The sequence below is a fragment of the Eretmochelys imbricata genome, chromosome 1 (assembly GCF_965152235.1).
Source record: "Eretmochelys imbricata isolate rEreImb1 chromosome 1, rEreImb1.hap1, whole genome shotgun sequence".
NCBI lineage: Eukaryota > Metazoa > Chordata > Testudines > Cheloniidae > Eretmochelys > Eretmochelys imbricata.
Genome location: NC_135572.1, coordinates 227,082,821 through 227,106,925, shown reverse-complemented (window position 1 = coordinate 227,106,925; position 24,105 = coordinate 227,082,821). Strand labels below are relative to the sequence as shown.

At 41.8% G+C, this 24,105-nt stretch overlaps 1 protein-coding gene across 1 annotated transcript in view; it reads left to right on the top strand.

Annotated features, from left to right (window-relative positions):
• Nucleotides 1-24,105, top strand: part of CRACR2A (calcium release activated channel regulator 2A) — a 90,456-nt gene that overhangs the window by 18,855 nt on the left and 47,496 nt on the right. Inside the window, exons 3-7 of the mRNA XM_077825034.1 lie at nt 2,410-2,521; nt 7,505-7,679; nt 10,265-10,411; nt 19,105-19,195; nt 22,679-22,774. Coding sequence (XP_077681160.1) covers nt 2,410-2,521; nt 7,505-7,679; nt 10,265-10,411; nt 19,105-19,195; nt 22,679-22,774 — 621 coding nt within the window. The remainder of the gene's footprint in view (nt 1-2,409; nt 2,522-7,504; nt 7,680-10,264; nt 10,412-19,104; nt 19,196-22,678; nt 22,775-24,105) is intronic.

The following is a 24,105-nucleotide window of genomic DNA, read 5'->3' as shown; positions in this document are numbered from 1 at the left end:
CAAAATGCCATTGATGCTACGGAGAACAGGATCAGGACCATTCTGTGAAAATGTGCAGAGGGATATTCTATCATGTATGTTGTGGAAAACAACAACAACCCACTCTGAGCTAGTCATGTTTTACATGCAGAGCACTCCTTGGGTGTATTCATTAATTTTTTACTTCAGTGCTAATGGATTAAATAGAATTTAGGAGCAGTAGCAAAGTAGTGACAGTGGAAATGTCTTAAATACAATTTTTGGAGGATTTAATACCTTTACATACAAAGCTGCTTAGTGTAATAGTCAAAAGTGCCCAACACATTGAGAATTACCCATTCTGAAAAAACAAATCAATGCTCAGGTTATTGCCAGTTGCAGGTTTTCTGTTGTGTGTATTTATGGATTTTTTCAAGTTACTTGTTTAAAAAAAATGTTAGAATAAACATTTACTGTTGGTTGTAGTGCTTACTACACTGTGTAGTCCCACTGAAGTAATTGAAATCACAGTAGTAAGTGTGTTATTCCTGGTAGTAAATGTTTGAACATTTGGACCATTAGGCATCTTCCTGGATCACCATTTTGTTTTATTTATGTATGTGGATTAAAATGGTAAAAAGAAAGTAGGATTTATTTTTTAATACAAGAGAACCCTCACATATTTTCGAACTTTAATGTCTGTTGCTACAGAGAGGGTAACAGATATTTATTCCCATTCAAGTCTGAGTTCTACACTTACAGAGGAAATGTAACTCTATTTGCTATGAGCTTCTGAGAAGGGTGTTAGAGAACTTGTTTGAGTTGCAAAGAGAAGAACGTAATTTTGTCTTTGATTTCACAACATGAAACAGCTCTTTCAGGAGCTGTTTAGCATGCGTGGTGAGCTTTATATATGAGTAAATCTCCAATTCATTTAAAAATAGATATAAAGGGCACTAGGACTCAGTGACATGAAACCACTTGAAACGGCATTGCATTATGCTTATTTTTGTTTCTAGCTAAGCGGATTAAAGATGAAATTACAAAAACATCCTTTTTGAAAACACCGGGCCTGATTCTCCTCTCACTAAATCGTTATGTAAATCTAGAGTAATGTCACTGAAATCAATGCAGTTTCACTGGTGTAAAATTGAGGTGGGATCAAGTCTCTCCTTTTGACTTTATATTCTACCTGAGGTTAAAAGTTGAGAATTAAAAAAATACAGAGTCCAGCAAATTGTGAAGTTACAGTTTCTCCATCAGTGTTAGCTCAGATACTCAGAGCCTGCTTCAGATACTCAGAGCCTGCTTCAGATACTCAGAGCCTTTAAATGAGGCAGGTCCAGTTCCTCTGTGGTAGAACCAGTGCTCCCAGCTTGGCCAGTTAGGAGGGAGGGGCAGCACATAGATCTGGGGGAAAAGGTCTCCAGGGAGAAAGCGCAGAGAGCTGGTGCTCAGTTAAAAGAACATAGGAGAATCTTTCAGTTGGCCCTGAAGCAGGAAAGACTGAGAGAGGCAAAGGGAAAATCCTCTGGGAGCTGTAGCCCAGGGTGTGCTGAGGAATTGTTTTCATTGGTTGTGGTTTTTAAACCTATGTCTGGGAAATAAAACTGCCTGGAAAGAGACTCTGGATATGGCAGTGGGTCTTTTAAGGCTTGTCCTCAGCCCACAAGTTGCTCCACTGAAGTCAATGGGAACCTTCTCAATATCCCATCCAAATATACAGAGCAGGTCTTGCCCTGTTTATCCTTTAAAGCGAGGTAACCACCACGCCCATTCAGATGAGGGGAGCCTTGCTCTTGCTAGTTCTTTAACTACTACTTTTTTGAATCCCATAATCTATTCATCCCTGAACACAACTCTATGTCTGTGATATCAGACTCTTGCAGTAACATATACTGCAGATTAATTTATATCCCATTATGTCACTCTGATTTTTAAATAACTTTCATATTGTTCTGATCCATTTTTGTCTCACTGATTCCATATCAGATTTGCTCAGTTTCCAAATAAAAGAGGAGACACCATGAAAAAGAAAATATAATATAAAATAGTTTTATGTTTATTATAATAAAAATTAAATTACCCTAGCAAATAATGTACAAATATAAAATATATATTTAAATAAATTTCAATAATAAAATAAAAATAATATTTAAAATAATAAAATAGAGAGGTAAATTAAATTAAAAAATAAAATAGTAACATAAAAATTAATAGAATTGTCAACACGAAAATGTTTTATTTAGAAAAATCTGAAATGTTTCATTTCAAACTTTTCAAAATGGATTTTTTTGGGGGGAGGGGCGAGAGGAATTTCCGTTTTGTAGGAAACTTAAGAGTTCTCTCATTCTAAATTACTGTTTTTCTTGTCTTGCTCTTCAGATTCTTCTCTTCCACTAACCACTTTTATAATAAATAGAGTAATGGAGGCATGGTTTGTCATTTCAGAGACTTCATGGTGAGCTACCTCTTAGCCTGGAGGAGCTGGAGAAAGTTTTTGATACTCTGGATGCAGATGGCAACGGTTCACTTACGCCAGAGGAGTTCACAACAGGATTAAGTGAGTTTTGAAATGCAAATCTGCGTATACCTCCATCCATGTTCAGTACTTCACAGACATGTAAGGAGACATGGTTCCCTAAGGAACCTGCAGTGTAGTTCTGATGCATGCAGTCAACCCTGCACAAAAGGCCCCTCTGACATACCTGAGCACAGTTCTGTTCCACCTTTATTAGAAGACCTCCTCCATTATGCAATTAATTTTTGTCAGGCACTTGATTAGTTGCTTCAGAGAGGTTTCATGGCACCAGAAAGGAGTTCTAGGGGATGCCTTGTCAGTAGGTCTGGTCAAAATTTTTCCATCTAAACTGTTTTTCAAGGGAAAATTAGGTTTTCTACTAAACAACATTTTTCACAAGAAGGGTCAGCTTTCCATGGAAAATTTTGATTTTTCAGCCGCCCCCCCCGCCCCCCCCAAAAAATGAATGGCCGAAACCCAAAATATTTTGATTAGGGAAGATTGCCACAGTGCTTCAAGGGAGCTGTAGTTTGGATGCCTCATGTTCCCATTCTCCTCCGTGGCTTGGGCTCCCTGGCTGGACTGCATCTCTAATGTTGCACCATGGCCAAAAACTCCCTTGGAACCACTGCCTCACCCTCCAAGGTGTATCCTGATATCATCATAGCACAGGGAGCTTGGCCTGTAGCCGATAATGGGGGCATGACTTTGTAATGATGTATTACAAAGTCCCATGAGATAGAACAGCAACATTTCTGAATCAAAATATTTTGGTTTTTGTATTTCCAGGGGGGGAAAAAATCAGAATTTTCAGCTGAAAACTTCCCCATTTTTCAACCAACTCTATTTTTAGGAGATGAGTGCTGAAATACTTTGGGGAAGAAGTGTGTTTACAGGACAGGCCAGAGGCTTGCTCAGGCTCCCACCAAAATCAATGGAAAAATACCATTGAAGACAAGAGGGAGGCTGACTGATTTGTGAGAAGGAGGATAGGGTTCCAAACATTCAGGACTGGCATGGAAAAAGACAGGAAGCCAAGAGTGGGAGAAATACACAAAAAAGGGCTGGAAGGAGGGAGGTTTGGGAAGAGTGCAGGGAGTCAGAGGGCCAGTTGGAGTGAGAGAGACTGAAGGGGCAGAGTTCTGAAGGACTGTGAAGATGAAGATGAGAAGCTTTAACTTGATGTCAAATGGAAGAGGAAGCTGCTGAAAGAGATTTGAAGAGTGAGGAGCTATCGGTAGAGCAGTCAGAGAGGAGAAAGATCTTCAGGGCAGTGGTTTGGATAGACTGGAGGGAGAGACAAGGGAAGCTATCCAGTTCTGTGATGAAAATACTGTAGATACTATAGAGACTAACCAATTTATTTGAGCATAAGCTTTCGTGAGCTACAGCTCACTTCATCGGATGCACCTGTAGACACTATGTATTTTGCAGACAGTTTCATGGTCAAATTTTCTTCTCAGATGTACATGGCTCCCATTTACTCCAATGGTCCTGAATCCAAGGCCAGAATGTGGTCTGCTGTTTCTAAACACATGCACTGGGCCAGATTCTTAGCTGGCATAAACCAGCATCAACTTACAGCTAACAATCTGATCCACTGTGAATATTTTAATAATCGTTTGGCCATCATGATGCTACAATTATGATGTGTTTCTGCATCAGCAATAGGCATGAGATTCTAGAAATGTATGTAACTCAAGACAGATACGGAAAAGTCCTGAGTAGGTAGAAGGAGCTTCCTTAAGTCAACAGATTTTTGCAAATATGTAAAGTTGAATGGGGAAAAAGCAGCTCAAGGAAGATCTAAGTTTGATTGAGAAGTACATTAGGGACTCAGCTGGGGATCCATTGTAGGCCAAGATCTGATAACATGCTGAAAAAGCAAAATATTAAAATATCAGGTAAAATTATTATTAATACCTATTATGTATTTATTTTATTATGCCGGATCCTTCCATTTTTATTCAGTCCTTACTCAGACAAACTCACTTTGAAGTCAAAGGGAACTGAGGATGCTCAGTGCCTCTGGAAATCAGAACACTTATTTATGAGTTTGAGTGCCTGAATCTTGTTACCAGATGTGCCTGTTACTTTGGGGTACGCTCTTCTGGGGGAGTGGGGCTCTGTAATTCTATCAATGTACTGCTTATGTCACTTGTGAGTTCATATGGAGCTCTACTTTTCCCTTCTGCAAGTCCCCTTCCCAATGGAGCTACCCTGCAGGACCTAGGTTCCCCAGGGCTGGGTTCCTCCAGCCCTAGAATGAGATGAACACACACACACACACGCACTAACAGAACCAGTCTGAGCGGACCGGATCAATCAGCACCCTCCAGCTGATCCCCTCATGTGTCCCTGTACTCAATGGGCTGGGTTAAGCAGAACTTTCAAGCTGTCATCCTTATGCGCCCCTGGTCTCAACAGCCTGGGCTGAGCATCACTTTCAGCTGCCTCCCGCCCCCATGTACCACAGGTTTAACACGTCCCTATCCCACTTTCACGTTACACTTGTACTGGGAGTAGCCCACTTGATGAGCAAACCCCACAGGATTTTTGGGCACTACAGGGATCTTTAGCTTAGGTAAAAGAAGCGCTGCTGCAGAGTAAATGGGGGAAGCTAAAAACACAAACGAGTAGAGTTCAGAGAGAGAGAGAGAGAGAGAGAGAAGCAACCAGCTTAACCATAAAAGTTATTTATTGAATAATAGTGATGACTACACAAGGAGGGCTAAACCAAGATAACATACATTATTAAAGATTAATACCTGAGGTAGAAAGGAAAATAAAGAGAGAGAGAAAGAGGGGGTTCTCACCCATTCCATGGAGCTTGAACTGGTCGGGGTTCCCAGGTGATGGTGGTAGCTCAGGGTCCTGAGGGCAGGAGACAGGCAGAGCCCCCAGCACAATCAGTCAGGAGATGGAGTCCCAGTGGAACTGATGCATAGTTTGGATTTAAGCATCAGAACACGGACTGGAGGGTGAGTAGGGATTTTTGTAGAGAAAATACAATGGTTCAAGAGAGAACACTAGATTTGTTTATTGGTAAACTGATGACTCAAGGGTTTTCTTTAGGCTAGACAATAGGACCTGATCACTCTTGGCTCTGGGTGGAGTTTTCTTCCAGGGAGCTCACCAGGCAACTAGGCTGCTTCAGTATTTTGGATATCAATCAAGGATTTATAACTAGAATTGGTCTGATAATTGCTGAGCTGGGTGTGTGCAAGCATAGGTTTATTAGCATCTGGAGCAGGGATTCCCATGATGCAGTGCGTCCCTGCTTTTCTGGTCCAGAATTTAGTGCGGTTCTCTGTTCCTCATTCTTTATGCTAATCCCTGTCCCATCTTTCATGCAGATGAGGCTAGGGGAGTTGTCTCTGTTCTTCATTCTGTATGCTAATGGAGATGTCTTAATCTTGTCTCCCTTGTCAGGACCGGTCTAGGTGTGCCTCCCAATGCCCTTCACTGCTCTCTGCAAGTTTTTTTCTCTGATGGATTTTGGTTTAAACAGAGGCTGGGGGAGAGGGGGTGTCTTTCATGAGTCAGACAGGCTCGATACTAGACCCTGGTTCCCCAAGAACACAAAGCTGACTGGTATCAATCTAGGCATGTAAATTTGAAATTTTTGGCCTGTGTGGCTTATCCAGGGTTAAATGGTGAGTTAAGGGCAAACCCAGGAGTAAAACCCAGAAGTCCTGACTCCAGATCTCTTGCTCTAGTTGTGTTACGAATTACACCTGGTAGGACACGCATACAACTGCTGCGAATTATACCTTGTAGGACACGCGCTCAAATGCTGCGAATTATACCTGATAGGACACGCGCACAAATGCTACGAATTACACCTGATAGGACACGCACACCAATGCTGCGAATTACACCTGATAGGACACGCACACCAATGCTACGAATTACACCTGATAGGACACGCACAGTTCGAATCTAGGCTGAGGCACAGAAACAAAGTCCACAACTGCAGAGTTCCCAAAAGACACTCAGTTTATTACGCTCAAGCGTGGTGCCCCTCTGCTAGCCAGGGGGGGACCCTGAATACAGATTATACAAAGGTTATATACTTTTTAGCAAAGCATGTTGCCCTCGTGCATCGGAAACCTTAGCCAATAAACAAACCCTTGTCTTATCTACCACCTATCCCTGCTTGGTGCATTCCTCGTGCTATACCAGTATGTTAATTACACAGCGTGGTCCTAAAGCCATGCATCAGTAACTTTTGTTATCAGAATGGGAGGCCTCACATCAAGGACAAGAGACAGGGATTTAGAGACTAACAAAAACCAGATACTGGGAGTCAAGGCAGGCTGGAGACAAAGAGGAGGATTTTCACAGGGATTCAGTATCTAAGGTTCACTCCTCCTGGTGTATGATGTGCTGGCATTTAAACAAAGGTGGGCCCCAAACCAAAATGGAGTCACATGTGCTAACTTTTCCTTAACAAGTTGATAGGCCACATTCCCTCTTCAAGATGAGAAAACTAGCGTTTTCCTTCCTACCCAAACTCTGTTTGTTGTGAAGTTCAGGCGTGGGGACTGTCTGCAGTTGGAGCTGAGGGTGTGACGGCCAGCTCATGTAGACGTAGTTGTACTAGCTCCAGTGTTTGATTTGTCATGAAAGAGGTGCTGGGGCTCAGCTCTGGCAAGTCCTGGCACAAATTAAGCCCTGGCTAGCTCTCATTGAGCTGGCATTAAAAATAGTAATGTAGCAGTGATAAGAGGTGGCATGGGCTAGCCATACAGAGAACAAACCTACCCGAACCCAGTGGGTACATACTTGGTGCTGCTAGCCCATGCAGCACCGTGCCACTACCCATGCTGCCCCGGCTCCACTACAATGGTTAGTGCTCTAATTCAATGACCACTAGCATGAGTACGTCTACATGAGCTGGAAATCACACCCCCAGCTCTGAGTGTAGAGACAGCCTGCTAATAAATGTCACTGTTTCTTTTAATGACTCCTAGTTACTCTATAAACGGATTTTTTTCAATGATGTACATCTTTAAATTTTAGGTCAGTTTTTGTTTGGGCAGATGGCCTCTGTGAATGAAATGCATGAGTCTGACAATGAAAATGTCTATCAGTCTAAGTGGGAAGAGAACTGTGCTAAAGCTGATGAGGAGGACGACGAGGACCGGCAGTTCTCAGATCTGATGGACCGGCTTGGAACTAACAAGATCTTAGAAGAGTAAGTCATACCAGCCGCAGTATCGACAATGTACAATTCATTATCTTTTATGATTTAGCTCTACATTTGTTAGAAAACCCTGGGCCTGATTCTCTTCTCATTTACACCCACTGTGCACTGGTGTGTCAACCTTGACTTCAGTGGAGATGCATTTGACTAACTGCACAGAGAGATCCAGAATTAGGGCCTCTTGTGATGTAGCGATCTCATATCATTCCTTGGCTGCTGCAAGTGATGAAATTAAAAAAACCCTGCATGCAAAATAGAGCAGGTCAGAAAAAACCCCTGAGAGCCACGCAGTTGTGCCTCATGAGGATAACACAGTTAAACTCTCATAGTCACATGCCTTTGTGCCATGTGGGAACAACACAAATGAAGCACTGATGTGGCACATGTTCTGAAAGTACGTAATATTGATATGCTATCTGTGTATTCAAAAATGGCATAATTTGCAAATAAAGAATCCTTGGAGAGCAATCCTTTGGCAAAGACCACTTAAATTGCCTTTATATCAATTAAGAATAACAAAAATCGTGAGTTCTCTTTCAGACCGGTGTAGTTATTAATGATTATTAATAATAATCATTAATCATTTACATTGCGGTAGCATCTACGAGCTACAGTGATAGACCAGGACCCTATTGTGCAAGGTGCTGTACAAACACAGGACAAAAAGACGATGACTGCCCCCCAGGGGCTTTCAGTCTGTTTGTGTGACATTTGTCAATTAAATAAAATTACTGCTCTAAAATATGAAGTTGTCAGAATGCTGAATGCTGTGATATTTTTTCTTTTTACCTCTAACATCATTTTCATTCTGATCTCTCCAAATGATTTTGAATTAGTCTGTTTGTCTTTCCTCCACTGAAGCTTACCAGGCATTATCCAGTAAACACTAGATACATACTGTTCAGTAAGGCTAATTCAGGAACATGCTGATTGTTAAAATAGCCATCAGGTCTTACATGTTCCTGTGGGGCATTTCAAACACAAACTGTGAGTTTAGTGATTCTCTGAAAGCTCCCATTTGTGAGGGAAACAAGATGTAAAGAAATTGTGTGGAGGGCAAGAAAAGAGACCATAGCTTTGATTTGTTTATTCACTGAAAGACAAGTTTCCTATCCGAGTTTACACAGATAGGCTGTGCCTTACTTTCATTTTTAAGAGTTAGAATAATTGTGAAATGTTTTGTGTTTCATACTGCCCAGTTCTATGCTGTATATAATTGAGACAAGGTCATCTACAAGATATATTTATAAGCTAATGGAATGACGTGCAGAAAATTGACTGCAAAAATATGCTGGACATGCAAGAGCCTCCCTAGTTGTGATCACTGAGCAGTGTGGTGTGTAGGCCAAAGTCCACTAAAGTCGGTAATGGGAGTCTTTCTGTTGAGTTCAGTGGGCTTTCACTCAGTCCCTAGATACTTGATTCTAAGGTAGAGTTCAGAATATTAATTTACAATGTGGTTGTCTCTGCTCCTCTAGGGCCTTGATCCTACAGGTCCTTTCATGGTGTACAGAAGTGGTAAACAAGCTTATATTCTAGTTCAAGTGGGAATGGAGGCTATGCAAGTGCACATGTATGGTTGAGCACAGGAGAAAAGAGAGGGTGTGGGTGGAGAATGGGCAAGTCTCACAGGATGTGGCCTTAAGTGATCCTCTTCATACTACGGAGGTTCTTAGCTATCCTCTCTAAATCCTACTCCCTGTAATAGGCAGGAGTAGGTTGGCAGCTGTGCAGCAGGGCTTTCATTCCTGCAGGATCAGATTCCCCTGCTTTTCCTGTCATACTCACCACTTTTTACCTTGAATTTATACAAGCAACACTCCACCCCTGCACTGTCCAGGATGGAGCCTTTAATGTGCATGCAAAATAGAGCAGGTCAGAAAAATGGAATATGAAATTCACAGGAATTTTGGCCAATCTGAAAGTGCCTTTTATCCTGTTGTGTTTTGCAATGATCCAATGTTTCATTTTTGGCAAATGTTTTTAAATAAAACGTGTTTTGGTTTTGAAATGGGAGATTTCTGAAAATGAAATGCTTCAATTTTGAAACAGTCCCACCCTGGAACTAAGCTGATCAAACATAATTGGTGAAGTGGAAGACCATGGATAAAATTTTCAAGTGTGTAAGTGACTTAGGAGCCCAAGTTGGCACTTCGGAGCTTACGTCTCATTGACTTTCAATGAAAAAGGCTTTAAGTGAGTTTGCCCTCTGTCCAGCTCCCACTGGAAGCAGTGGGAGTCTCTCCGCTGACTGCAATCAGAGCTGGATCAGGGCCTGCATCAGTAGTAATAAAACATGTATCTCTTCTCTAGCCTAATGATAAATCTTTTGCAACCACTAATTAGATATAGTTTCTGTGGTATCCATTATAAAAGGAAGCTCTGACCCCTCCTTGTGGAACAGTCTAAGAGATTTTATATCACAGTCTAGGGATTTCAGTAATGCTCTGAATGACGCATATATTTAGAGAAGACCTAATAACTAAGAATGAGCTGCTGAAATTTTCTTTGTGTTACTAGGCTGCTGCAAACATCTCCTAACAAACGCTTTATTCTCTTTTCTTTTCATCCCTCAGCGAGAGCAACATAAGACAACTTTGGTCACAGCTGAGAAAAGATGAACCTCATTTACTTTCCAGTTTTGAAGAGTTCCTGGTCAGAGTTTTCTCCCAGCTCCAAGAAGCTGATAATGAAAAGAATGAATTGGAGTGTGCCCTGAAAAAGTTTGTACATCTGTTTGTTGTGTTCTTTCTGTAGTGCTTCAGATGTATTACGTGCTACTTGCCATCAAAATCCAACAGGGGTTTCATCAACCAGTCAGCTTGCTGGGGAATTAAAGATTATCTACTGATCAGAGGTATTTTAAAGCAAACATTAGCCAGTCATCACTAGAGCTAGTCAAATTATTTGCAGCAGAACTAATTGGCTGAATTTAACTCTTCCTTTCCTATTCACTAATTGTCTTGTCTGAAATTCTTTCACAAATGTCTATTATTTCATTCTGGTTTTAACAAACTACAGCTACAATTATGGTGACCATTCCCAGGCAGCCACCATAAAAAAGTATGATTACAAAAGCATAATGTATCAGATTTACCGGTACACTCTGGCTGCTTTGCAGCACACCATGCAAAACAGCTGTAAATCCAGTTTAGCTTGCTGGTTAAATTGGATTTACAGCTGCTTTATGATGATGGAGCAGCACAAAGCAATCACGAAGTTCCAGTGAATCTGGCCCAGTATGATGAAAACACAGACCAACCTTTCTACTCAGTTAAAATTCTGGAAGAGTAATGTCATACATAAAACAAGTGGAGCACACAGTGATGCTTATAGTTAAAGTTCCACAGACGGTTTCATTATAAATTGTCATTTTCAGATGCTTATAACTTTGGCAAGCTTTTACCTTTCAGGCTGAAATTTAACAAATTTATTCCCAGCCTAGGAGTGTGTTTTCCTGGAAAGTTTGAGCAGAAATGATGTAGTCATTTTTGAGAACAAAGAGTGTGAAATAAGAGACACTTTTTTTTAAAATGGCAGCTCTAGTGCCTTAGTGGAATGTGGTGTGTGACGGGATGTTCCACTCACCGCTAGGATGGCACCTTCTCCTAGTCACACTGGGGAATAGCTAGCCAGGTGAATGCCTCTTCCCACAGTTACACACCATCTCTCTGCCTCTCTCTCTGGGTCAGAGGCTCCTCTCTCGCTCCACATGCTGCTGCTGCCTCTTCATGACTTAGCCCTCCAGCCAGGTCATTGTATGTGCTTCCCCCTTCCAGGATACCAAAGTCTTTCAAAGTGTCTCTCCATACCAGCAGTCTCAGGCAGTCTTCTCCTTCACTGCTCCAGGGTGCCACTCTCTCAGTGGCTGGACGGGGAACCGAGGCCCACCATCCACTTCAGGTTCTGGCTCAGGGACCCTCTAGCCAGTCAAGGTTCCCCCCTGGACCTTACTGGCTTTCCCTGAGCCCTCTCCTACCATCTGCCACTCCATCCTCTCTGGGTTTCCCAACCTCCTTACTCCCCTCTCCCAGGGAGTAACTATGGGCTACCTGTCCTTATAGCCTCCAAACACTCCTTCCGTCTTCCAAAGAGTAACTGCATCCTTTCCCAGCAGCCCCCTTCTGCTTCCAATTTCCTGTCTTTACAGTCCCAGCCCAGCTCCTTCTTCCTCAGCTGGGCTCCCTCACTCAATCAGGGGATTGCCGGCCACCTGATTCATAGAATCATAGAATCATAGAATATCAGGGTTGGAAGTGACCTCAGGAGATCATCTAGTCCAACCTCCTGCTCAAAGCAGGACCAATCCCCAACTAAATCATCCCAGCCAGGGCTTTGTCAAGCCTGACCTTAAAAAATATCTAAGGAAGGAGATTCCACCATCTCCCTAGTTTCCCTAGATTCCCCTGAGCTGTGACTTGTTGGGCTAATTAGCCCCTCTTCTCACTCTGCATTAAACCTTTCCAGGGGAGTGGGGGGGGGGCGGAGGTTAAACACCCCATCCCATGGTGTGAACCTGAAATTTGACAGGCACATATTCCCCATTTCCAGGAGTGTCTTTGTGTATTCTGGTGAAAATCAGTTGCCCTTTGATCAAGAGATAATGGCTTAAAGAGCATATTGCAAGCATGCACCCTGGTGTCAATGAACTGCCATGTACATTCCATTGACACTATGCCTGCATGGTATGTAACCTGAATGGAAATTTTCATTGAGTAGGTAATCTTTTAACAGTGTTTTGGAATTATGAACATGTAAGTATGTTGAGTGGAATATCATTTTTTATATAAAGGTGTATCTGGATCAAGGGCACCACAAGGTGTGCAGGCGAGGGATCCAGGCCCACTCCCTGCCCTTGGCCACTGATGGGAGCTGGAAATTTGGCCCAGATGCCCCTCTATCATGAGAGAGGGGAGGCCACACCAAATTTGAAAGGCACTGCAACTTCACACACCAGGTCACAATGCTACTTACTCAAATTTGGCTCAGCCAACCCAGCATCAGGATGGAGGGGAGGCCATGTCAAATTTGCATGGTGTTGCAACCCCATGTGCTGGGTCACAATGCAATACACTGAAATTTGGCCCAGTCACACACACGCCCTCAGGATGGAGGGGCAACAGGTCCAAATTTTGTAAGGTCCAAATCTGAGTGGCACTATGACCCCATGCACCTGCTTGAACCCCCATCTTTGCAGTCCTTCCAGCAGCCATGGTGCCAGACACTCCTGGAGAAGCAGAGCAGGAGCACCAGGAACCCCCTAGTCTGCAGGAGAGGGAGAGGATTGGATCCAGCTTTTGGTGTTTCCAGGGGAAATGGAGACACAGGAGGAAGGATGGGGTCTGGGACTCCTAGAACTGCCTGACCCATGGTGGGGATGATGCTCTTCAGCCTGACCACCTCTCTGGGAAAGAGCCTGGGGCTGGGTGTGGGGTGGGAAGACCTCAGAGCTAGGTAGAAGGAGCGAGTCTGAAGCTGAGTGCAGGGCTGTGTGGGGGGAAGAGTGTGGGGCTGGGGGTGGTAGCAGTAGGAGAGTGTCCGGGTCTGGGTGCAGCGTGAGAGTGTGGAGCTTGATGGAGGCAGGGGAGGGAGAGCTGTGGGCCCCCTCCTTAGAACAATTCTGGTCAAGTCCCTGCTGCAGATTATCATCTGTGATGGTGTGTAAGAAGGATACAGAGCTCCACAAGAGCCCTGCTTCATTTCATGTGATATCTAAAAATGCATATATTGTATAAAAGATCATTCTGCTGCTATCTAGCAAATAGTTGCATATGATGCAAATTCTTTGTTTTATTTTCTCTTAAAAATCAACTCCCAGGAAATTCCATAAAAAAACTATATTAAAATAACCTTAAGGTTGCAAAATGAAGCACTCAAAATTCAGGAAATGTCCAAGTACCCCATAAAACCTTTACTCTAACAGATCCTTTCCCCCGCTACGGGTGTGAATACATTATGATACAGTCTCTTTAATTACACAATTATATGCTTTTTTTAATCTGGGAGACCTGCCTCATTCAGTGCTGGTGCTGGATGGTATGCAGAGTATAAGGCATGAGGCTACACTCTGGATAATAAGGATAAATTTAACTTTTGAACACCTGCCTCATTTGCTAAGCACCATCCCATCTATACACGGAATCGGGCAGGGATCCTGAAGAAAAAATAACGTGTGGGCATGTAGTTAAAGACTGTATCATACTGTATATGTACCCAGGGGCAGAGTTAAGGATTCACAGGCAATGTTAACGTTAACATTCCCTCACTTTTCCAATTTATCTTTTTTAATGTAGTTTTTTGTACGTGATTTTTATGTTCATTTAGTGTAATAAGCCCATATTGGCACAAATTCTACTTGTGCACCTGTGCAACCTCATTGATTTCACTGAGAACTGCATTCATCCATATGGCTTGTGTTGAGATGCATGTTAATATTTATTGGCCCAAAAGTAGATCAGATCTAATCATGAATTTCTTATACAGAGCATGTTTAAAAAAAACAACAACAAACAAACAAACAAAAACACCTCTAACCCTTTAAAGAGTAAACAAAGTTTGTGGTCCTGGGGAAAAACACTATTACTGGTCTCTGAGGAGCAAATTAAGAAGAAGAGATTTGCATATGTGATCTGATTGGCTAATATTGACATAGTTCCAGATTTTAGTATTGTTATTCTCTGAAGAAATGAAACATAGAAACATACAGATTTATCTTGTCTGTTTTTCAACCATTCATGCCAAAATTTTCTTGCTGTAGGTTACACTAGCCATAATATAACCAGAATGAGAGATTTTTCTCTGCTAAATGTCTATAGTTTCATCTAAATTGAACCTTTCTCTACTTGCTAGCTGTTAGTTTTAGATAAATGATAATGGTTTGCCTCAATATTTTTCTGTCATCACTTCTAGATCATTACTGGAGCACAAACTCACATTCTATTAGTGTTATCACTTAATCAGACAACTCCATGAAAGGTTTCTGAAGAGAAAGTAAACTGTTTTGGACTGAATTTTCAGATGAGCACACACAGAGCAAGTCCTGTTAGTCTTTCCAAACTAAATACCATCACAGTCTGAAAACAGATGTCTTGCTTTTCCTGGCTGCTCCAGAGTTTTAGCTCAGTAAAACAACAGCCAAAATAATACATGTAAACCTACATAAAACTGAATTACCGTAAGGAAAATAAATCAGATTGGTAGCATTGTAACCCAAAATGTTTTTTTCATTGGGGTATCTCCCTAATGAATGTGTGATGTGCATTTCATAGATTTTTTAAGATCAAAGGAGACCATTATAATCATCTAGTCTGACCTCCTGCTCTTTATGTAATTTTTCTTTCTTCCCTTTTTTCTTTTTTTTTTTTTTGGATTCGTACAATACTAGAAAGGATTTACCCCCCAAGAATATATTAAACCAAATATTATCTGTATGTCGTCTCGATTCAAAGAGATAGCTGGGCTGGTAGCCACACACATGGGATAGCCACCTGTAGTAATAGCCAAACACATGAAAAAAGCCGGCCAAATCCAAAACTTATGCTTTTGGCATTGACACAGTATTTGATGTTCTATATTCCCAGTGTTTGTTAACTCACTTACTTTCCAATGTTTTTTTTCTTAAATGTTATCTTAATTTAGAATTTCTGGCTTCCAAATACTTAGTGGTAATTATTTTTAAATCATACTGTGATGTTTTGGACAATACAGTGATGTTTTGAGGGGTTTTATCCTTTTAGCTATTGATGTACTTATATCTTGCTGGTTTGAAAAGACATAACATATTTGTGTTATTAAATGCCACACAGGTCCTTGAAGAGTTCATAATCTCTGTGACATTTTCGGTGCCTTTTGTAATCTCTTCAGGAGTTCCTTCAGGGCTTATAAACTTGACTGGAGTCCAGGCTTTCACAGCCTCCATAGTGTTGCACACAAAGTTGGTACTGTGCTTTAACACAAATATCAACATTTTATATTATTTATTTGTATTACAGTAGCACCTAGATTGGGCAGTAGCACCTCAGCTGAGACTGCCCCTCCTCCCCCAGTTGCGCTTGTGAATGCATGCAAACACATAGTGTTTGGACCATTCTCTGTTCCAAAGAGCTTACAGTCTAGACAGACAAGACGGACAGACAAAGGGTGAGAGGAGAAACATGAGCATTCAGGGTAGGATTCACAGAGGAGATTTAGGTGCTCTGCTGCTTAGTGGAATTCACAACCCTGAGTTAGATGCCTAGAGCAATAGGCAACTAAAAGAGAAGTTCAGAAAAGCTAGCATGCTGAGCTGCCTAATGCCTATGCTAACCAACAGAAATGCTGAATACAGGGAAGTGGCCTAGATCTCACCCCCACAAAAGGAGTTAGGCATCTAATCCTAGGTGCTGGAACTCGGAATGCTGGGAGTGCTACAGCACCCCCGGCTTAAAGTAGTTTCCATCATATACAGGGTTTATAGTTTAGTTCAATGGCTCTCAGCACCCCCACTATACGAATTGTTCCAGCTTCCCTGCATCTAACTTCAGGCCAAAGGGAGGCACCTCCCTCCACTTGGGATTCACAGCTGTGAACCCTCTCGAGGAGTTAAGTGTCTAAGTCAAGTCAGCAGTTGTTCAAGGAAAAACTGAGGAGGAGGCAGAAGAAAAGGTAGTCCCTCCTTCCCCCAATTATAACCTTTAACCCAGTGGTTAGGGTTCAGTGTGGGAGACCCAGGTTCAGTTCCCCCATCTGCCTGATGTGAAGCTGGGATCTCCAATCTTGGTTCTCTTGCTTCCCATGAGAGTGCCCTACTCACTGAGCTAGAGCGTCACTCTGGCCCAAGGAATATCTAATTATTTAGACACAGCGGCACCACTTCAACAAGAGACATTAAGACAGACCTTCCCCAGAACACCCTATAGCCCATATCTGGGGAGGTGGTGTTAGGATGTAGACACACCTCTCTACTTAGGACTGTGCACGTGCCCAACTGCTGAAATTTAAGCACCTTGGGGGACTTTACATTTGGAAATGTAGGCACCTACCGGGTTAGATGGCACATGAGTGGGGATTCTGTGAATGCCAATGGTTCCTATATGTTGGACATAGTCATCTTATGAATGCCACCCAGAGAGGTGAAGTGATTTTTCCCAAGGTTACAAAAGCAAGTCAGTAGCAGAACCTGACTTCAAAGAAGGTTGAGGACATTTGGTACCTTGTAGGATCAGCCCATAGAGTACCCAACACACTAACCAATTTTCATTTGAAGTAACGGCTGTTCTGACCAAGTGTCTGTGTGAATAATGATGGACAAAATTCAAATACTGCATCTAAAATAATAGGCAGAAATGAAACCATCCCATGTATGCATTAACCTCGCTACCGGAACAATCATTTTGTAAAGATGAACATGGGGGTGTAGGGTGTTCCCCTGAGGTACAGAGTGTCACAATGTCACCTTAGCTATCCTAACCAGAGTTATAGTCTAGTTTGGTTAATGTGTTATAACAAAAAACAAAAAAAAAAAACATTTATCCACAGGATTATTGTAAAGAGAAATTAGCACTACAGCATAGTGTTGGAATTATATAACAGTTAAAGATGGTCAAATTATTCAGCGTGAATAGGTTTCAGAGTAGCAGCCATGTTAGTCTGTATCCGCAAAAAGAAAAGGAGGACTTGTGGCACCTTACAGACTAACAAATTTATTTGAGCATAAGCTTTCGTGAGCTACAGCTCCCTTCATCGGATGCATAGGGGTTTTTGTTGTTTGTTTGATAATATATGTTGGCTTTTTTTTTTTACTAAATAAATCACTTGGTTATAATTTCTTTCCATTATTCTACCACCTCTGCAAATGGTTGACAAATATCTAGCAAATAATTTATCTGATGAATTTTTCCCACTACTTGTGGGATAAATTATTCATGATTATGTTATACTTTAAACAACAATGATAAATTTTATTATTATTAATTATTATTATTATTATTTTATTTGACCAGCTTTAAGAATGGAGACTAAACCAATAATTAAAACTTCGGGTGTGTTTAGCCTGCAGATGTCATCCCACTGGTAGTATGCTAAAGCAGACAACAAATAAACATGATATTAAAATGTCTCTCAAATGTCATGTTCAGATTATAGCCCTGTTCTGCCCTTGCAAACACAAGTTAGAGAAAATCCAGTGCCAGAAACAATAGTGTATGAATTCAACATTCAGGTTGTTCCTTTTAACCCGCACAAGCAAGAAAATTCATTTATGGTTCTCATGGCAACATTGAGTACTGTGTTCTTTACATACATAGCAATAGGGTCTTTCATTATATAACCAGCCTAACCCTGCTCAGTGTGACATATTATTGGGCAAATATGAGGTTTACAGATGTGATCTTGGCATTCATGTGCTATCTTTTTAAATGATTATCAAGTCTTATATGGTTTCATGGAATTCCACCCACTCAAGGAAGCTCTGAATTTGCTCTATGGATTATTGTTTCTTAGAATAGAGTGTCTTAGATATTTTGGGCCAAAATGTAAATCTGACTGTGCACCTATGAAGGGGAGTAAGGAAGCATAAAATGTCCCTTTATTTTCCTTCACTATCTACTTGCATCATGAGGGAGGATGGGGATTAGCAGCCTCCATGGGGGCGGGGGGGGGTTGCATTTCACACACAGCTTGAGCTCATTTTGCATAGATGTAAATGACCATGCAAAGTGCAAGACAGTGGAGAATCAGCCCTAAGGAGTTTTGTTTCCAAAAAAAGTAGGCTTGATTATTCAATCCCTTGTTCTCTGTGTAATCGTGTGCACTTGTGCAAAATGCTCTTAATCTGCTCCCTGACTGGGTGACTAAAACTTTAAACAAGTGTGTAACAAAGTAGCATATGAATTTTCAGACAAGTCATTCTTTGTGCTGAAACGTTTGGGATGCATTAATGGTTTCAGAAATAAATCATCAGTCATAGGAATGCTCATGAATAATGCAGTCTTATAAATAACAGTAGCGCAAAGCTGCAACTTGAAAATACTCACAAATCACTTTCATTCCTATTTGATCAGCTCTAATTGAGAAACTTTGTTTCCAGTATTTTCATTGTTGTTATTAGTGTCATGTCTAGGCTCTCCCTTCCTTAGGCTTTAGGTTCCACAGTCATTAAGAGTGCCTGATAAAAGGTCATCATATATTGTGCTGGCAATTTTAAAACATCAAATAAACAGCCTTATTAGCTTTAGTGCAGTTACTGCTCTCCCCCATGGGAAACAATTTGATTTTTATCTGTGACCCTGCTGTATGTAAATACTTTTTTCTGCTCTTGGGATCATTCCCTTGAGTCTTGTGCTAAAACAGAAATGCGATGCTAAGCTGGTAAATTGTGAGCTTTTTACTTGAAATAATGCTACAAAGACCCACTCAGTGTGCTTTTATCTCTTATTAGGAAAATTGCTGCTTATGATGAAGAAATTCAACATCTCTATGAGGAAATGGAGCAGCAAATCAAAAATGAGAAAGAGCAGTTTCTCTTGAAGGTGACTGTGTCTCTTTATTATAGATATGGAAGGCCTAATTCTGCTCTCACACTAGTTTTTACACCAGCGTAACTCCATTGATTTCAGCCAGTGTGAAAGCAAAAGAAAGCCCCCAAAATGACAGTCTATGGAGAAATATAAGATAAAGCATAATTTCACTAACTACCTCATCCAGTGATTTCATCAGATTGCAGGCTCAGGCTGGGTGACTACTTGGATGGGAGACCAAGGTGTACCCACAAACTGTACTAAGTGGTGTTGGTGATATTCAGGAAGTGGTATTATTCCTTCGGAATAACTATGGAACCAATAGCCCACTTTGCTGGTGGAGGTGCCATCTTTTACATGGGTTTTAAAATCAAGGTCCTGACCCCTTGTGATTATAAAAGATCCCCTGGAACTTTTCACAGCAGCACTAGTCTCAATGTTCTGGCCAAATTCCTTCTTACAGAGTACCCCTGTCCCCTTCCTGGTCTTTCTGAGTGAACCTCTTCAGGTGACAGGTCTTATGACTTTACCTATCCTGGGGTGGAATTCCACCATTCTCGCACTCTTAGACTGGGCCCTACAGTGCCCTGTGTATCTACTGTGCTCACCCAGCAAGTCCAGCTGGGTTCAGTACCTGCCAACCTTCTGTTTGGGAATCTGTGGCCAGAGGTGAATAGAGTGACGAAACAGATGTCTCAAACCAAAGTATTTACCCCAATAGGAACAAAGCATAAGAGAAAAAGGATTTTAAAGCAACAAAAAGTCTACACGTACATCTATTGTACCTAGAGGCTGACCATCCCTGATGATAACCTACACAGGCCTAGTTTCTTCAGACACCCCAGTGGGTGCTGCTGTCACAGCCTGGTTCCTCCATGAAGAGCTCCTCAACAACTATTAAACAACACCCCACTCCCACCCTTGCAGAGAGAGTCTCTTTTTAAATTGCCGTAGTCCTTCTGATGTTCTGGTATCCAGGCTTTTCCTATCCAGCATTGTCTCCTAACTCCCTAGTATTTTATCTTGAGCCATTGTTTCACATCCTGCTTGTTTTTTCCATACAGATCCCTATTGGATTAAACCAATACAATAAACAGTCCAATAATCTGGCAAACACAGTATTCAGAAATACAGAGCAACACCATGTATGTCACACGTTGTCTAAAGAGTTGCCCTGTAGTTTCAACTGGATACGTTTTTCTTTACTTCCTGTCCTAAACTGTTGTGTAGTGTGTATTTTGCAGTTAGGTTCCACTAAAGACAGTGGGAATCTTTCCATTGACTTCATTGGGCATTGGATTAGACCCTCACACAGCAGATGTGTTCCATTGCAGAGCTGGGTGAATTTCAATGCTGGGTCAAATGGTCTCCTTGTATAGAGTTGAAGAGCACTTGAAAGTTGTAAAATGCATTATCTTTCATAATGAAGGTTGATATGGAAGAGATTGGTTTGTATGCTCTAATAAAAAGAGTGCACTATTTAAATTATACTGTAAATCCAAAAATAAGACATAAATATTCTTACCTATAAGAAACTATAGCAGTAACTGGTAATTAACTTTATCATTAAGGTAGCATAATCAATTCCATTATTAATCCCTATCACAGGCCTTTGTAGGTTGCCAGGTAAACCTCAATTTAGCTCTTTAAAAGTTAGTCAGCAGCCACACTAATGGTTGTCAGACACTCAAGAAGTATTATTTCTCGGTGTGACTAATTTATTTGTTGGTGTTTGGAGTTTAAAACCCTTTCCCTAAAGCAAAAGTTGACAAAGGCTCCAGAGAATGCAGAGACGTACAGATGCCATATGAAAAAGAAAATGATTGCCTGTTTCTGGAAAAGCATAGCATTTGAAAAATACATAAAAAGAAATTGTTAAGAAGGCAAATAAGTACAAGCTGTTGCTATTTAGGATATTTGGTACCCTGCCGATTAAGGACTGTGTTAGAGGAATGGTTATTATGTCTTATTCATTTGGATATATATTTTTCTGAATAAGAAGCCAGTTAAAGTACACTAAATTGCCTCATTAAATATATTGTTAGGAGTGAGAGGAGTAGTGGGGGAACATTTCAGTGTTTCTGCACCCACCCCTTTGAGGGAGGTTTGATCTTTAGATCCATTTGCCTGAAGAACTAAAGGAGTAGATTCTCAGCCGGTGTGAATTGTCAAGGCTAGATCGATGGAGCTGTGATAATTTACACTCAGTGGTGGATTAGCCACTGGCCCAATGGGGCTTGTGCCCAGGGGCCCTGGCCAATTGGGAGGCCCCCCAAAAATGGGCACCCCCATGCCCAGACCTACTCCACCATCCCACCCGGTGCTGTTGCCAAGGAGCAGGGTCAGGGCACGGGGGCTTGCCCCACTTCCCCCACCCACCCAGCGCTCCTCACCGGGAACAGGGGAAGTCCCCGCACCCCAACCCCGCTCCCCGCAGGAGCGCTGGGGGCAGCAGGCAGCGGCAGATATGTGTTTGTTGGGCCCTGGGCCAAAGCAAGTGGGGGCTCCTTCCCACCCTTTCAGCCTGTAGGCCGCCCCATTCCCCCTGCACCCCTCCCCAGCACTACTGAGGGGGTGGGGGAGAGGATTGCAGGTGGAAGGGGTAGGGAGAGGCCCCCAATTGCTTTGGCCCAGGGCCCCACAAACCCCAAATCCGCCACTTTTTACACCATCTGAGAATCTGTGCCAAGGAGTAATTCCAAATGAGAGAAGGCGTAGTTCTCATTTATTCAAATGCTGTTCTAGAATATTTGGGTAACCACCTGCTTGTGGGGCCACTGCAGTAACTGGGAGGTCTGTAAATACCCAGGGCCTAACTCTCTTCTCACTTTTATACCACAATTTTATACCACTTCTGTTAACTTCTGCGGAGTTGCTCCTGATTCACACAATTGCAAGTGGTAGATTTTAAAGCTAGAAGGCACCATTTATGATAACCTGCATAAGAAAGGCTATAGAATTTCACCCAGTAATACCTGTATTGAGCCCAGTAACTTGTGGCTGAACTACAGGAAATCCTTTAGAAAGACATCCAGGGTAAAATTTTCAAACACATGGAAGCAATTTAGCAGTTTCAGAATCATTTTCAAAAGTGAGATAGATTCCTAAGTCTCACAGGCATAGGTTCAGATGTGCCTAAATCACTTTTGAAAATGGGGCTTAACATAAGTCCCTTAGGCACTTTTGAAAATTTTACCTCTTATGTGGGTGAGAAACTGAGCTGGTGTAACTCAGCATAGATGCACTAACTTCAGTCATTGAGGTCAGTGGAGCTATGCCAATTTACCCCAGCTGAAGATCTGGCCTCCTAAGTGATGGAGAATTCACCACATCCTTAGGTAACCTGTTCCATTGGTTAGTAACACTCACTGTCAAAAATCTACCCCTTATTTCCAGACCTGACTTCTAGTCCTATGCCCTGTCCTCTGGACCACACTGCCCTGATGATGAAGACCCTGCCTTTTTGCTTAATGTTCATGTCTTTTGATTTTGCAGGACACAGAGAGGTTTCAGTCCCGCAGTCAAGCGCTGGAACATAAACTCGTTTCAAAAGAACAAGAGTTGGAACAACTGGTTCAAAAACAGAAAAGGGTACTTAACAGCATTATATAGAGAAAGAACTGTAGATAACTCTGATTTGCCCCTGCGATTTTCCTTCATAGTTTCTCTTCTTTCTTTCACATAATTAGCAATATTTCAACTCAGATAATTTTTTTTAAATAAAAGCCATTTGAAGTGATTGGTCACCATGAAAGCTGCAGTTCCACACTGAAGTCCTTTATAAATTCATAAAAAGAAAAGGAGTACTTGTGGCACCTTAGAGACTAACCAATTTATTTGAGCATAAGCTTTCATGAGCTACAGCTCACTTCATCGGATGCATTCAGTGGAAAATACAGTGAGGAGATTTATATACACACAGAACATGAAAAAATGGGTGTTTATCATGCACACTGTAAGGAAAGTGATCATTTAAGATGAGCTATTACCGGGGGGGGGGGGGGGGGGGGAGGCGCAGAGAAAACCTTTTGTAGTGATAATCAAGGTGAGCCATTTCCAGCAGTTAACAAGAACGTCTGAGGAACAGTGCGGGGCGGGGGGGGGGGGAGGAATAAACAAGGGGAAATAGTTTTACTTTGTGTAATGACTCAACCACTCCCAGTCTCTATTCAAGCCTAAGTTAATTGTATCCAATTTGCAAATTAATTCCAATTCAGCAGTCTCTCGTTGGAGTCTGTTTTTGAAGTCTTTTTGTTGAAGAATTGCCACTTTTAGGTCAGAAATCGAGTGACCAGAGAGATTGAAGTGTTCTCCGACTGGTTTATGAATGTTATAATTCTTGACATCTGATTTGTGTCCATTTATTCTTTTACGTAGAGACTGTACATTGGTCAAACTGGATTCCTGCCACTTTAATTAATGCCAGAGACTACCCTAGTGCCTGAATGGCATGGGATCTGGAGACTGCTATGGTATCTTAAAGCTATCAGTGCACACCTCCACTCCAGATTGCTTCTGGGTTGTACTGGAGAATCAGTGCCATAAACTTTAAATAGTCTCTTCTAAACCCACTGGACCTGATTCTTTTCAGTCACATGTCAGTTTTATGGCAGTGTATCTCCACTGGAGAGCCCCGATTTACAGGCATGTACATGAGAATGCAATGATGCTCACAGTTCTCATCAGCCTGTCATGTTTCCATATCAGGTGCCTGCTGTATTTTGTTCCACAGTCTGGGGAAGCACGGTACTTTCATTCTGTAAAATTGCCATAAATCCCTGCAAAATATATCCATGGGGGCGGATTTAATACAATTTAAAAAGTGAATTCACTGCTGATGAAAGGCCTGAGACTGACAGCTCTGGAGATAAATCTTCTCTATTTAATTGCAGAGTAAATATAACCGTCTCTCTCTGGCAGTG